The following is a 15,241-nucleotide window of genomic DNA, read 5'->3' on the forward strand; positions in this document are numbered from 1 at the left end:
CAGGGAATGTCCTGTCTTCATGTGAAGTCACAGTACTACCTTGCAGGGTGAGGTCCACAAGGAAAGGAGGCTCCCCACTTCAGAAAGTCACCCTCCAACTTGTGAGGGGAGGAGATAGCAACAGGGGGGAGAGGTATTGCACTTGTCCCTGCTGCTTCCCCCACCCCCTTGGGTGCTTGAAGAGGGCAATTGGTACTCACTAAAAGTGGCTGACCACCCTAGGTATCCTCGGAGGCCCCAGTTTGAGGGGGGTTTGTTTGAGGACTCTATAAAATATCCCAGGATATGTCTATCATACACATATACTTGCTCAAAAGGAAAACCAGTGAGGGAACATAATATATATATTTACAATAAAACGACTGTAGAATCAGAAGGTGAGAGAGAAAGAGCCTCAGTGGTACAGACAAACATTCTCTTTATTAAGCTACACATGAATTTTTTTTCCATTAGTCAGAGAAAGAAATTGGCAGTGTCTAATAAGATCACAGAAACCTCACCGATTGGTAATAGAAAGGCTTAGAAAGACCTGGCGCTTTTAGAATGTGTGTATATATATATATATATATATATATATATATTCTTGTGTGTGTGTGTGCATGTGTGTGATTGATATATATATATATATATATATATATATATATATATGAATTTCTCTTTATTTTAGTCTGTTTTTAGACAGGTGCAGTTGGCTTTTTCCAGCAAAGGTACCTCTTAAAAGTGAAACCGTGAAGACATCTGATCGCTAACCAAAAAGTAGATATGACAAAGGGTCATGAAAATGGTGGCTTTTTAAATAATGTAAACACTACATTCGATTTTTGTTTTTGTTTTACTTTTTTTGGTGGTTTTTTCTGGTGTATTTTTTATTTTTTTTAAGAGATTATTTTATTTTTTTCTTTGTTTTTTGTATTTTTTCCCCTTTTGTTTTTGCAGCACAAACACCCCCACATGAGAGAAAGAGAGAAAACACCATTCACTAAAAGGAAGGATTGTAAGGGCAAGGGTGCGAGGGAGGAAGAGGAAGCAGCATGAAAAAAAAGTATTCACAGGAAAGCATGGTGGGGGATTAAAAATGAGAATGGAACAACAAAAATAATGCCCTCTCAATTTAAACTAACCCACTTTAAAAAAAAATAAACAGAAAAAGGAAAGGACATTGGTAATGCATAACACAGTGTCATTCAGAAGGGAAAAAAGTCAAAGACAAGAGCATTTAGGGAGGCCAAAGACAGCTGTGCTTATTATTATTATTTTTAAAAATACAAATCCAGAGAGTGAACGAGACAATTCAGAACAGTGAATCATTATTAAACGAGAAAGTTAAAGACACATCCCTCTCTGCTTGCCTGGCCCACTCTGAAGGCAGGTGTGTCGGATCATCGTGTAGACAAGAGGCTTTTGGGAGAGAACGCTTTCCTGGAGCGGGCAACAATTAGTACAGCAACGATTAAAATACAAAGAGCCACTAACAATTCCCACTGGGATTCTGTTGCTGACAATCTTTTTGCACCTAAATGTTACCACCTACAAGGTCATGGCTAAGGTGAGTGAGATGCAAGGGCAAAGGAAGGGACTTGCCTCCATTATCCCATCCCCCCTGAGCAAAAAGCAGCACCTGTAATAGTAGAACGGGAGAGGGAAACTGGGAGGCCCATAACTCCTCCGTTTTGTTTTATTTTTTACTTTGCTGCATTTCCCACAGATGTAGGGTGCCTTGTTGGCTGGGCAAGCCGTTCCTGAACTTTCTTGGCTGATCCCCAATAGCTGGCAACCCTCTATATGAAAGGTTGTTGGGGTCTGCGTCTTAATGGCCATTAGAATCTGCCAAGATTTAAGATGGCGGTTTGTATGGGTCAGACTTCTGCTTGCTCAAAGGTTTCACCCTACCAGTGCCAACAAGCAACCGGAACCAAGTCCAATAGAAAATGTCTCTCTTAGAATGGGTTCACAATGCCATTGTGTGTGTGTGTGTGTGTGTGTGTGTGTGTGTGCATTTATAGATCTCTGTGTTTTGTGTGTGTGTTTTAAATAAAGCAAGAGGGGAATCGGGGGTGGGGAGAGACCTTTCTGTTCTTTTCTTTCTTAACAAAATCCGTAAGGAAGTCAAATCTTTAATTTCTCTTCTTTACCCTTTCATCATCATCATTAAAAAATTCTCTTTTTGTTTGTCTTAGGTTCTAAATGTAAAGACTAGTCTAAAACCAGGTTTTACACAGCAAACCTACAGAAGTGCACAGCCACCATTCCAAAAATTCAGGACATCAGACACTGAGGCGATATGGAAGGCTGCGTGTCTTTATATAAAGGCTCAAAGTTCATGCTACTAGTGAAGAGGATCCGCGCTGGAGAATCAGAAATGGAGAGTTGGGGGTGGGGGGCCCACAGGAGGCCTGGTCTGAACATAAATATTGGGTGGATGGGAGCACGGAGACCCGGAATCAAATATATTAGAAAAGGAGTAATCCTCCAAATAAAAGCTGTACTTAAATTGCGATAAAGGATGGGGGATGTTCTCCCCACCATCTCTCCTGCATAAAGAGCTTGAGCACGGACTGTTTGTGAGAGAGGGGGAATTCTTTCACCTGACCTGCGGGGCGTAGGAGGGATGCTATCTCAGGTACAACTTTCAAATTGCTGATAGAAATTCCCTTTGCCAGTCTCCCATGCTGGTTTAAAGAAGCAGAGACAGAAGCAGGCCCCTTTCTTTATACTCCTGAAGGATTATATATATAAACATGGTCAACGAAGGGTGCTGGCCTGTCACCTCTATTCTAACCCTATTCTGTTTCTTTCTTCCCGCAAGCTCCCCCTCAGTTCCCCCCCTTTTAATAGGCTTTAACTACTCCACAGCTGAACGGAACTGAGGATCCCTGAAAGCTCAGCGGCCCTGTGGCAAATGATGCATTGCAGCAGCAACTTAAATGGTGGTACATCTTTTTAAAAAATCCACAGGAACTGGGCAGGGGAAGCCATCCTTCCCCGCTCATACCCTAAAGCACCCTATGAACAAAGGAGTCTTAAAAAAAAAAATATTACCACTTTTTTCTTTTCTTTTTTTAAGAAAGTTGATTCCTTTTAAAACTCACGTAGTATCTTATGCTATGTGGACGGCGAGTTTAGAAAAATTCAGAGTATGGTCTTTTTTCTTTCTTGTTGTTTTCCAAAAGCATCTTTTGCAATGAATTACCTGCCATGACTAGTGCAACCTGATGCATGTCTACAAAGAAGTAAATCCTGCTGCTTTCAATGGGGGCTTACTCCCAAGTCAACAGGTATAGGCTTGCAGGCAACGTTACTTTAGCAGAAAGGAAGGATTTTAAGGTGATGTCAGGGGCATCAGTGCTCTTCTGAGGCAAACTAAAATAAATAAATAAAAGGAAAAGGAAAAATGTTTTTATATAAAAATTTTCATTATGCCTTTTTATTTACCAACTTGCATGATTCATCATCATCATTATTTATTATTATTGTGTTTGTGTTTGCATGTGTGTGTGTGAGAGAGACTCATATTTTGTTTTGCCTTTTTTTTCAAATATTTTATTTTATTTTCCTCTCGCTGTGATTGTTTCCAAATAAGTTGCTTGCTATACAGGATGGGATGGAGAAAAGGGAGAGGGGTCAGTATAAGCCGCAGCCTCGGAGGTTGTTGGCAATGATGATGTCGGTGACGGCATCGAATACCACCTGGATGTTACCCGTGTCTGTCGCACATGTCATGTGACAGTAAATCTCCTTGTTGGGCGAGCGGTTTTTGCTTTCAAATTGTGCTTGGATATAGGCTGCAGCATCTTCATATGTGTTGGGACCTGCATAGAGAGGGAGGGAAGGATAGGAGACATTTTAAAAAAATAAATAATAATGTTATAAAAATAAAAATACAAAACTCAGCACAAGTTTAGATGGTAGCTATAAAATAAGAACAGGAGAAGAGCCTCACTACTCAGTCAGGTCAAATGCTTATCAAGCCCAGCATCCTGTTCTCACAGTGGCCAACCAGATGGAAAGCCTGCAAGCAGGACTGCAAGCAAAATTTATTCACGGGAATGATGACTAATACCAACCAAACATACTCCTCTGTGCATACGGATCTTAGAACTTCGGAAACGGCCTCAAAAAGGTCAGATCTCATAGTGGTCGACCGGATGCCTGAGGGAACTCATGAGTGAGCCCTCTCCTCACTGGTATTCTAGAAGTAGGATTCGTAAGGATGTGGGAAATAAAGTTATTGGAAATGTGATCTGATGCTAATCTGGGAATTGGGCCCTGAATATAATGAGCTATTTTCCTGAAAGCAGCTTTGTTTGCCAAATCCACTTCCAGATCAATCTGAGGTGAGTCCACTAAATTAGGTGGATCTGAACCATTTCCCCCTAATCTGAATGCATATTTGAAACACCCACCCACCCCCCTAGTATGTGTTAAGGCTCAATGATCACTCATTTTCTTGACATGCTAATTTTTAAAAATATATATTAGTAATACTGGGAGTGTTTGCATGTTGGGGTGGGGGGCTTTCAAACATGCAACCCCCCCACTTGCCCTGTGAAATGGCACAGCCTGGCAGAAGCTGCCTTGTGTGATTAGTCTGATGCTTTTTTTCTGCTCATAGACGGACACTTCCTTCCCACTGATGAGAATCTGCCAACTCTCTGTGACATCATGGTAGCTCAGCTGATGCCTCGGGCAGAAAACAGGAAGGCAATCAGCCAGAGTATGTAGTCTGTTTTCTAGGGGAGTTATCTCTCAGGCAGGACTGGATCAAATATCTCCTGGTTTACACTTGGGGTTTCAGCAGACTCTGCTCCATGGGTCAGTCTGTTGTTTTTCGTTTGCTCCACAGCTGGATCTTGAGCACCTCAGGCGCTGCCATTACATACCTGTATATTCAGGGAAGCAGATGGTCAGAGGTGATTTCTTGATCTTCTCACCAAACAGGTCTTTCTTGTTGAGGAAGAGAATGATGGAGGTGTCAATGAAGAATTTGTTGTTACAGATGGAATCGAAGAGCATTAGAGACTCATGCATGCGGTTCTATGGCAAGGCACATATAGGAAGAGAAGAAAAGAAAGACAAAGAACGAGAGAGAGAGAAACAGAGAGAAAGAAACAGAAAGTTAGGATTAGAGAAAGAGAATAGTTACCAAACCAGCAACTGAGAAATGATCAAAGATCCACGTGTACCGAAAACCCAAAGAGTTACATATCATGAAGAAGTGAAGTCAAGAAAATGGGTGGTGTTATGATGTCTTCAGCACCTATTCTCCACCTAGCTTTTCTGTGTCATTTAGACAAAGCTCTCCTGGAAAGATATGCCCATGAGAATTACAGAGAAACAACAGTTGCCATATCTGTCAATTAGGATCAGCTTTAAAAAAGGCCTTTCCCAACCTGTTGCCCTCCAGATGATTTGGGCTACAATAGCCATCAGTCCCAGCCAAGATGGCTGCATGATGTTCGGGCTGATAGGAGTTTTGTAGTCCAAAACACCATACCCTCCAAGTGTCCCTGTTGTCCAGGGACAGTACCGTATTTACAGAAGCCACCCCACTTTTCCTTAGGACATCCCTATTTTCAGCGGAAAAATGTTGGAGGGCATGACACACCTGTAGGGCAAGTAGGCCTGCCAGAGAAGGCTGAGCGAAAACATCTCAGAGCAATGAGCTCTTAGAACCCTTTATGATGGTTGGTTGTTAAAGAAACAAACCAAAAGGGCTGAGCCTTAGGTGGAGAGGACAGAGAAAATATATTGCTGAGGTACATGGGAAAATGTCCCGTTTCATTCTGATTTGTTTACAAGGAGATTAGATGATGTTGGCTATTTAATGAGCATTCAGTCTGATTTGTTTTCAGGGAGGTTAGATGGGAGTGTGTCAAAGGAAGGGTTATCAGTACACTTTCCAAGGCACTTCATCATCCTTTTCCTTATTGCAAAAACCCACTCTTTGGGGGAAGCAGGTTTGTTGTGCAAAACAACCCAATCAGCTATAATGAAAGAAAACTTAATTTGCCAGTGTGTGATTGGATCCCACCTGAAAGCAGGGACAGTCTGGAAGCATCAGACTGGCTCAACATGGTGTGCAGGAGGTGTTGCACAGAAATCATTAAAACTTAGGCTAGGACAGTTTTCAGGTTGCTCCAAGAGCTCCTGGTCCAAAGAAATACAAAAGTCATTATCTGGATCTATGTCTAGCGCTAATCATTCTATAAACAGATGCAGCCCCAAACAGGCCTCATTTATTTGAGGGACTGATACCTTGCCTTTCAAGAAAGCTATTTCCAATATATATATATATAAAGACTCTTGTGAGACACATACCTTTATTTAGACTATTTCTAGGCTTTCTTTTTAGGATATAATCCTCACAAGCCAGTTTATAATCAGAATTAAAATACTTTAAAGCATAAAAGTATTTTATAACTTTTTATACATTTTTATACTTTATAATGGTATAAAAATGTATAAAATAGCATCTTAGAAAGAGTATAAACCATTTTAAAAATGGTCCATAGCTTTCAGGAATTTCACACACACAAATTAACCACTGAAATCTTCCCCAATCTGGTGCCCTCCCTAGGTTTTGGACTACCACGTCCACCAGCCGAAGTCAGCTGATAGAGCTGTAATTCAAAACATACAGAGGGCACCAGATTAGGAAATGCTGCTCTTTGAAATACATGAGCTTTTAAAAGCCTTCTGAAGATCTTTATAGCAAGGATCAAAAGTGCATTTTGCTGGAGGCCCAGTTATGGAGCTCCCTTCGAGTTCCAGTACATAACACTGAAGATGATCAGTATTGACATCTCAAAAAACCACAGCAGCACAGAGTCTCCACCTGACTTTCCCCATCCAAGCCTTAGTGTCACCACTTGCATATTTCCCAAAAAGATGATGCAGATTGGCATAAAACATGCACGTCCAAAGCGAGATAAATGTTCTTATATGGTCACAGACCCAGCATAAATAAATTAATACACCAAAATAATACAATTTCCAACACACACTGAGTTAAGAAATATGATACTTAGAACCAAACAAAGACAAAATTAAATCAACAAAACCCCTTTATGGTCTTTGCAGCAGAAAGTAGAAACCCACCATCTGTTTCCAATATTATCTTGTTCATGTTAGTTAATAAGTAAGTTAAATACCATCCAAAAATCCTTCTTGAGTTTCCCATTTTTTCGTATTCTTTTTCAGGGCACTTGAGAGAGTCTTTAGACTTTCTTTATTGTTTGGATGAATGAAGGGTTGAGCTTAATTTATTGTTACAAGATGGCCATGGGTGCTGTTGTCCCCCTTCCCACCATTTCCACAAAACATTTCCTTAGTGCTTCACAGCTTTCCTGGCTGCCTGCACTTCCTGATTTAGAAAAGCTCTGGGGGGAAAGTTATGCTATCTCCCTGGAGCATTAACTGAAACATTTGATGACAGGAAAGATGGCTAACAAGTAGAAATAGGGAAGAAATTTGATTAACTTCACATTTAGAGGTGAACCTACTTAATTCACACTTTCTGAAATAACACACAAACCAAAATAGAGCCAATCTTCAAAATGGACACTTCTCTGAATTCTACAATGCAGTTCTCCAGCCAAGTAAGGACACTTCCCAAAATTAACATACCCTGTTATTAGTGCTGGGGAAGGAGAGGGCATATACTAGGCCAGAGGAGAAGCGGTCACATACTACTGGAGTGAGAGTCCTATAGCATGGAACTGTGCTCTTCTTGGGTGGGTGATGGCGGGTGAATACTTGTCCCAGGTAACAACTGAGGGTGGGTTAAGCCTGATCTTGTTGTACAGCAGGTATCTCCCAGTTTGATGTTTCTTGGCATTGACTGATAGAAAACCTGTTAGTTTTGAATAGCTGGCTGTGTGAGAGTATACTTGTCTCTGGCATGCGTCTGGGAAATGAGGGGGTGGGTAGGAATGGGGTGCCTATTTCCAACCCAGTGATCATGGGGAACAGGGCTTACCTTCTGCCTGCCACCTCTTGTGGGGTGGACATTGGCTTTAAGCCCAGTAGCCATAAGAGAAGCCTTGTTGAATCAGATGAAAGGGATATTGTTCTTGGAATTTCAGAACATAGGAAGAGCCCTACTAGATCAGGCCTAAGGTGTATCGAATCAAGCAATCTGTTCTCACAGTGGCCAACCAGATGCCTCTGGGAAGCCTGCAAGCAGGACAGGAGTGCAGCAGCACTCTTCTTCACCTGTAATTCCTGGCAACTGCTTTTCAGAGCCACTGATAACCTTATCCATCATGAATTTGTCTAATCCCCTTTTAAAGTCATGCAAGTTAGTGGCCATCGCTATCTCTTGCGGGAGCAAATTCCACAGTTTAGCGACGGAGAACACTTCCTTTTGTCTGTCCTGAATCTTCCAATATTCAGCTTCATTAGATGATGGCCCTGAGTTCTAGTATTATGAGGGATGGAGCAAAACTTCTTATCCTTTCTGCAACTATACTATGCAGAATTCTATCTGCCTCTATCTGCCTTCTATCACATGTTCCCAAAGAGACAGGACAGACTTTCATCGTTTTCCTAAACTAAGCTGGCACCAACACCTTCTAGTGCACAGCAGATGGAAAAAGAAGTCTGCAAATCACATGGCTACCCTAAAGTTAGTCTTTGCTGGCTCTCAAAGAGGCATTGCCCTCAAGGGAAGCATGTCTCTGTCAGGGTTGAGCCCAAAAGAGAGTTTTAAAGGGGCCTCTTTGACCTCCTGTTCCTTTGAACAGCTGGGCCATTTGGCTTCCCTACTGCATCGCAATTAAACATCCCTGCATTAATTGGAAGAAGAGTACATTGCAACAGTTCTGGCTATTAAAACCTGCCGAAAGTCAAACGCAAACCACCTCATAAAACAATTTGCCAAGTCAGAACCAGGAAATGGGATTCAGATAGTGTACTGGTAATTGACTGTCCAGAAACCCTATAAATGACACTTGTTACACAGAGAATTTCCTGCTTTCCTGCTTTGTTTTGAGTGCCACCATGTATTAATGGCTGGGGATCTTATGTAGGAAAAGAGCTTGTTACAGAAGCAGGTTGGCCGACTGGTGACTGCATCTTGTGTAAGATAATGACTTTCAGGCACAAAGCAATCTCCCCATTGGAAGAATGGTTTGCGATGGTGCGATGACGAGAATATGGCAGAAAAGGGGGAAGCCTTGCAGGCCTTTACATGAGCAGGATTTAGGTATGTAGAGCTTGTCTACAGAAGTCTCTTCAACATGAGGCCCTCTAGATATTTTGGGCTACAACTCCCATTAGTCCCAGTCAGTGTTGCCCATCAGCCACCATCCAGTAATTAATCTAATCCAGGGATAGCCAACATGGAGCTGCCCAAACGTTGCTGGACCATCCCTGACCATTGGCCATGCTGGTTGGGGCTGATGGGAGTTGGTATCCCATCTAGAGGGCATCATGTTGGTTGTCGCTGATCTAACCCTTTCAAAAAGGCACATGCAGCACAGCCCTCTCAACTCCAATGTTAGTTCCACTGTGGTCAACAGAGTCCCAAGTAAGCATACTTAAGGTTGCAGCTTTACTCCATCGTTTTGCAACTGTGCAGAGAGTGTCTACGCACACACAATATGTACGTCCATTGGCTTTGTTCAGAACTTTAGCTGAAAGTGTAGTCATTGGGAGTCACCAACTCAGTACAGTAGTCACCAACCCAGTTCCTTACATGCATCCACTTAATGTGCAAAAAGGATGAAACATTCAACTTACCATGGAGGAATCCTCACTGGGCAGAAATTTCCTTATGAAGAAACATGTATTATGCCACTCACAAACCTATTTACAGCCCTCTTGCATCAGGCCAAAGACCCATCTAGTCCTACATGTTGTTCTCATAGCAGTCAATGAGATGCCTATGGGAAGCCCATAAGTAGGACCTGAGTGCCACAGTGCTCTTTAACTTCTGATTCTTAGCATACTGCCCTTGGCAGTGGAGGCAGATCAACATCACTAGTAGCCACTGATAGCCTTATCGGCCACAAATTTGTCTAATCCTCTTTTAAAACCATCCAAGTGGGTGGCCATTGCTACAACTTGGTTTTGGGCGTTCTCTAGTTTTACCTATGCACCATGTGAAACAGGACCTCTTTTCACCCATAACAGACAAAACTGTTAATCATTCTGCGATTTCCTTGAGGCTTTCTCAGAAGAGGAAAACCCAATAAAATATCTCAAACGCTAGAAAAGAGCTGGCATTTTATTAACATTTGGTAACTAATAAATACATTACTGACAGCCAATAAATTATTACAATAAGAATCAAAAGACCTATTAAATCAACAGACAGTCATTCACACTCCATACAAAATGACAGTTAATAATGGTTCAGAACAATCAAATGTGCAAAAAAATTAAAAACAAAATTCAGCAACTAACCAGCAAAGAAAAAGTAGGATTTAGCAAGCATCAAGGGCCCTTCAAAATTTTTGTATTTATTTATTTAAAGCATTTCCCTAAAAAATAAAAAAATCTACTGTGGGGGAAAGAAGGGTGGGAGGCCAATGACGACCAAGTGTAAAGATGGTTGGAATGCAAGTTTAAAGAATATAGCTGAATTGTTACATTAGGACAAGGGCAAAATGGTTTGTGCCAATCTAGTGATGCATGCACACAAGAAGCAGGCTTTTCAAAGTGTATAACTAGCCTAGCCTTCCCCAACCTTTGGATTTTGTGGACTACAATTCCCGTCAGCCCTAGCATCATATAGCAGTGCTGGATGCAGACAATGGTAGTTGTCCAAAGCATCTGGAGTGGACCAGGTTGGTGGATGTTGTCCTAACTGGATGATGAACTGTGTCTGCAAACTTTGCATGTGGGTCATCCCCCAATACTGTTGCCAGGGGTGCATGTGTGCAACCAGGGTCAAAAATTGGGCAACCCACCAGTTTCGGCCCTCCCCCCACATCAAACAACTGATAGGTGCCATGGCTGATTTTCTGACAGGGAATGCATCTGCAGACAGTGGGACTGAAGTCTTGGCTTGAAAACCTACTTCAAGGTGCAACCCAGAGTGCACCCTGAAGGGTTTATATCAGGGATGGGGAACCTTAGGCCTCTCCATCCAGCACTCAATACTCTCTCCAGGCCACACCCACTTCCACTCAGGAAACACCCCTCACTGGCCCTGCTAAACACTCTCTTTGAATGCTTTTGATCAGCTGTAGTGTGACTTAATATAATGTCTCTAGCTTGGCAGGATGAAGGACGGAAATTGTGTGTGTGAGAGAGTGGAAATCTCTGGCATGTGTGGCTTGAATAAGTTGAAGGTAAAACTCATACCTGTTAGTCTGGCTACTTTGGCCTCTGGCCACACCTTTGGCACATGACCCCTCAGACAGGAATGTGTCCCTCAAGCTAAGAACGCTTCCTTACCCTACCCTTGGTTCCCTCTTTGGAGGAGTCTATAGTGAAATAAATGAGTGAGGACTGAATGAATGAATGAGTATCAAGAATCTCTCCAAGCCACAAAGCAAAATCTAAGAGAAGAACAAAGTACAGTCATACATTGGTTTTCGAACAGCTTAGTTCGTGAACGTTTTGGCTACCGAACACCGCAAACCCGGAAGTGACTGTTCCAGAGCTTCCTGCAGCCAATCAGAAGCCGCACTTTGTTTTCCAAATGTTTTGGAAGTTGAACAGACTTCCGGAACAGATTCCGTTTGACTTCCAAGGTACAACTGTAGTGTGAAAAACACACACATCTACTTTATTACCCTGGCTGCCATCTTGCAAACGATGGGTTGTAAAACGGAACCAAATATACAGAGAAGAAAATAATTGTAAGAGGGAAATCCTCTGTATTGGGTGGCGGGGAGAGAGACTTTCAAAATCAGCTAATTAAGGCTAAGATGCAGAACCATAAACCCATGGTAGGGGCACTGCAAAACATACGGATTCCCAGAAGAGTGGGAGGGACGGGGTTGGGTGGGGGGGACAGGCTGCCCCAAGTTCTTCAGCAGTTGCAGCAGTCTTATTTATGTGCTGCACATAAAACCTAGGGTTCACAGCCAACCCCCCCCCCTTATGCATCAAGGCAGATGTGTGTATGTAGAAACAGGCTTCCACGTGCATAAATGGCACGGTGCACAGTTGGTACACATCAAAATGGTTGGGCACATCTTCTGTTGCCAAAGGGAAAGTGCTGCTCTGCCCCAGAGACTCTAGCTCAGCAGTCAAGCACCTGCTCTGCATGCCAAAGATCCCAAGTTCCTGGCATTTCACCTGCTTCTCATGAGTAAGCATTCTCTATGAAAAGGACCCTGGAGAGCCAATAGCAGCCAGAGGAGCAACTAGAGGTGGAGGAGTAGTAGATAGGTAGCCGTGTTGGTCTGCCATAGTCAAAATAAAAAAATTCCTTCCAGTAGCACCTTAAAGACCAACTAAGTTAGTTCTTGGTATGAGCTTTCGTGTGCATGCACACTTCTTCAGATACCCCTCCTCTGAAGAAGTGTGCATGCACACGAAAGCTCATACCAAGAACTAACTTAGTTGGTCTTTAAGGTGCTACTGGAAGGAATTTTTTTATTTTGACTAGAGGTGGAGGAGGAATTCAAGTTTGCTTGCATTTTAATGAGAAACTATCTAATTCACACTTTCTGAAACAATATGCGTTTGGAAACATGGATATTCTTAGAGATTGGCGTGTCTCCAAATGTTGCGAATCAGTTCTCCAACCAAAAAATATTTTTAAAATGCACAGTTTAAGGGAAAACATGCATAAAAATGCATCTATTAGTGAAAATAACACGAAAAACCAATTATATCAAGGGAATCATTTGCAAAAGTGTGTGTATTAGTCAAAACTGCACACATAAATATACTTATTGGGAGAAATTTGTACTGTGCAGACAAATTTTCATTAGGATTTGTTTTTTTAAATCTCAAATTGCTGCAGAAATGTGGAGAACTGAATTTGAGATGGGAAAAAAATGAAAAGTGTAAGAGAACAGAAATGGACAGATTCCTCCATCCCTAACTTCAACACTGGTGATGGAGCAGCTTCTTCCACCACACTTTGAAAGCAGCTTAGGGAACCCAGGGCGGGCTTCAAGACACGGAGCTCTGTCCTTCAGTACCTCATGGCTGCCCCTGTGGCAGACGCCACACCCTGTTTAGTGGCAGGGTCGACCCTGGCCCTAGTCTATTTCACTTATATAGGACCCTGCTTCCCTGGAACACAAGGGAAGTTACAATGGAGATCTTGCATCTAGGCACTAACCACAACTAGGCTTGCTTAGCTTCAACAAGGTTGCTGCATCAGGCTCCTCCAAGTCATAATCAAAACTGCAGGTTGCTGAGTTGGCTCACTAAAAAAAGAAAGATAAAAAGAAATCCAAAAGCTGCAGCTTGGCGATCCCTTTGGTTACGATAACCGAAGAAAGGTCACAAAGGAATGAGCAAGCCTTTGACTTCAGAAAGGCTCTTTGGCCCCCATCCTAGACACACTTAAACCCACTGAACTCCATGCAGCTTATTTCTGCATAGACCCATAGAGGATTTTTTTGTGTTTTGTTTTGCTTCACCTCCAGACTGATTAAGAATTGCTGGGGACACATGAGGCCACCACCTTGCTGAAGCTAAGCAGTGCTTGGGGGTGACTGCATGTATCCCACCTGGGGCTCCAGGACTGAAGAAAGGTGAGCTAAGAGCAAATTCAGAAGACTGCGCACCGCTCTGCACAGTTGTCCTTTGTGACCATTCACTGGGTTTCAATAAAGGGATTACCTTGCTATTACTACAGATGTGGTGCTATGTCAATTTCACACATTAAGATGAACGTAACTGAGCAGACCAGGCACCAGGAGACAGCTTTGTCAGGCAGCTGCCAATGGCAAAACGATGCCTCCAAGGCCCTGACGTAGCATTGCTCTGGAGCTGGATCCAACCCTAAGTCTTTAGACAATTCATACAACTCCTGTTTTCCAGTTTTGCCTTTGGCTTAGTAGATTTTTTTTTTTTACTGCACTTCTTATGGTTTATCAAACTAATCCTATGTTTTAGCAATGTTATTAGAATTGGATGGTTGATTTTAACACTGGGAACTCTTTGCTCCAATCTAACCTAAGAAGAAGGTGTTTATAAGGCTGCAGAGATTCTACAATTATTCTCAACAGCCTTCCCCCTAAAGAAGACTTAATAGTGTTTTGTTTTGCTTTTTTTTAAAAAAAAAAAACCACAGCTTGGAAATTGCCGGTCACTGCCATGCTAAGGCCTTGAATACTGCTAAAACTTTCTTTTCTGCAATCAGCTGGAAACAGAATTAAAACAGTGGTTCAAGACGGCAAGGAAAACTTTTTTTTATCCTTCCAGTACCAAACACAGGTGGTATGTGCTGACAGGACAGTAGTTAAATGAGGTTGCTGAGAAACAAGAGGGGTGTGTGTGTGTAAGAATGCTTGGAGGAATCCCAAGGTTTGCAGAAGTGCCCTGTATAATAATAATAATAATAATAATAATAATAATAATAATAATAATAATAATAATACAAACTAAGGTGGCAACTCTCCAACAGAAAGCAGCTCAATGAAGAATGATCATGAGCACTAAGCACGGGTCATCACGGGATGCTCTGTTTCTCCAGAATGGCTGGTTGGGGCCCTAAAATTTCCTTTTAGGAGGAAGGATACAATGCAACATTTCATACAGGCCCCACTCGTTTTTACCCAGTAATACCATCGCATGACTAAGATCTTTCTTTAATATTTATCCACCCACCCGCCATCCCCATTTTTCTAAATAAAAAAGCCACACAGGTCATAGCCTTTCCTAGGAAAGGTGCTTCAGTCCTCTGGTAAGTGGCTAACTCATAAGGCAGCAGTGGGGAACCTTAGGCCTGAGGGGTGTGTGTCAAAAGCCTCTCAGTCTGGTCCTCAAGACTCTCCCCAGACTCTCCCCAGGCTTCATCTGGCATACCACCTTTTTTTCCAGGCCGCACCCCTCCTCAGCTTCACCCTGCACCTTCTTGCCTTGCTGGAATGTGTCCCTGAACTCCCATAAGGCCTCTTGCTTATCTGGACGGAGGATAATTATTGGGACATCAGTATCACAGGAGGAATTCACAGTCAGATTTGCACAACAATGGCTGTGCAATTGCTATCCATGAATATAAGGTAGATACATACATTCTGCTAACTTCTTACCAATCTCAACTTTCATTCATTCATACAAACAAACAAACAAACAAACCACTAAGTTTCTAGTTCTTATGGCT

The 15,241-nt window shown here is 42.3% G+C and overlaps 1 protein-coding gene and 1 long non-coding RNA gene across 2 annotated transcripts in view; one reads left to right on the top strand and one right to left on the bottom strand.

The window, feature by feature from the left end:
* Positions 1-401: 401 nt before the first annotated feature.
* Positions 402-15,241, bottom strand: part of GNAO1 (G protein subunit alpha o1) — a 174,016-nt gene continuing 159,176 nt past the window's right edge. The window contains exons 7-8 of the mRNA XM_081200867.1: positions 4,881-5,034; positions 402-3,809 (exon numbers count right to left, since the gene is read on the bottom strand). Coding sequence (XP_081056993.1) covers positions 3,622-3,809; positions 4,881-5,034 — 342 coding nt within the window. The 3' untranslated portion in view covers positions 402-3,621. The remainder of the gene's footprint in view (positions 3,810-4,880; positions 5,035-15,241) is intronic.
* LOC308590721 lies at positions 6,304-15,216 on the top strand. The gene is made up of 2 exons (XR_014009880.1): positions 6,304-12,326; positions 12,568-15,216. It is a non-coding gene; the product is annotated as an uncharacterized lncRNA (long non-coding RNA).

Source organism: Podarcis bocagei, assembly GCF_964188305.1.
Source record: "Podarcis bocagei genome assembly, chromosome: 7".
Classification (NCBI taxonomy): Eukaryota; Metazoa; Chordata; class Lepidosauria; order Squamata; family Lacertidae; genus Podarcis; species Podarcis bocagei.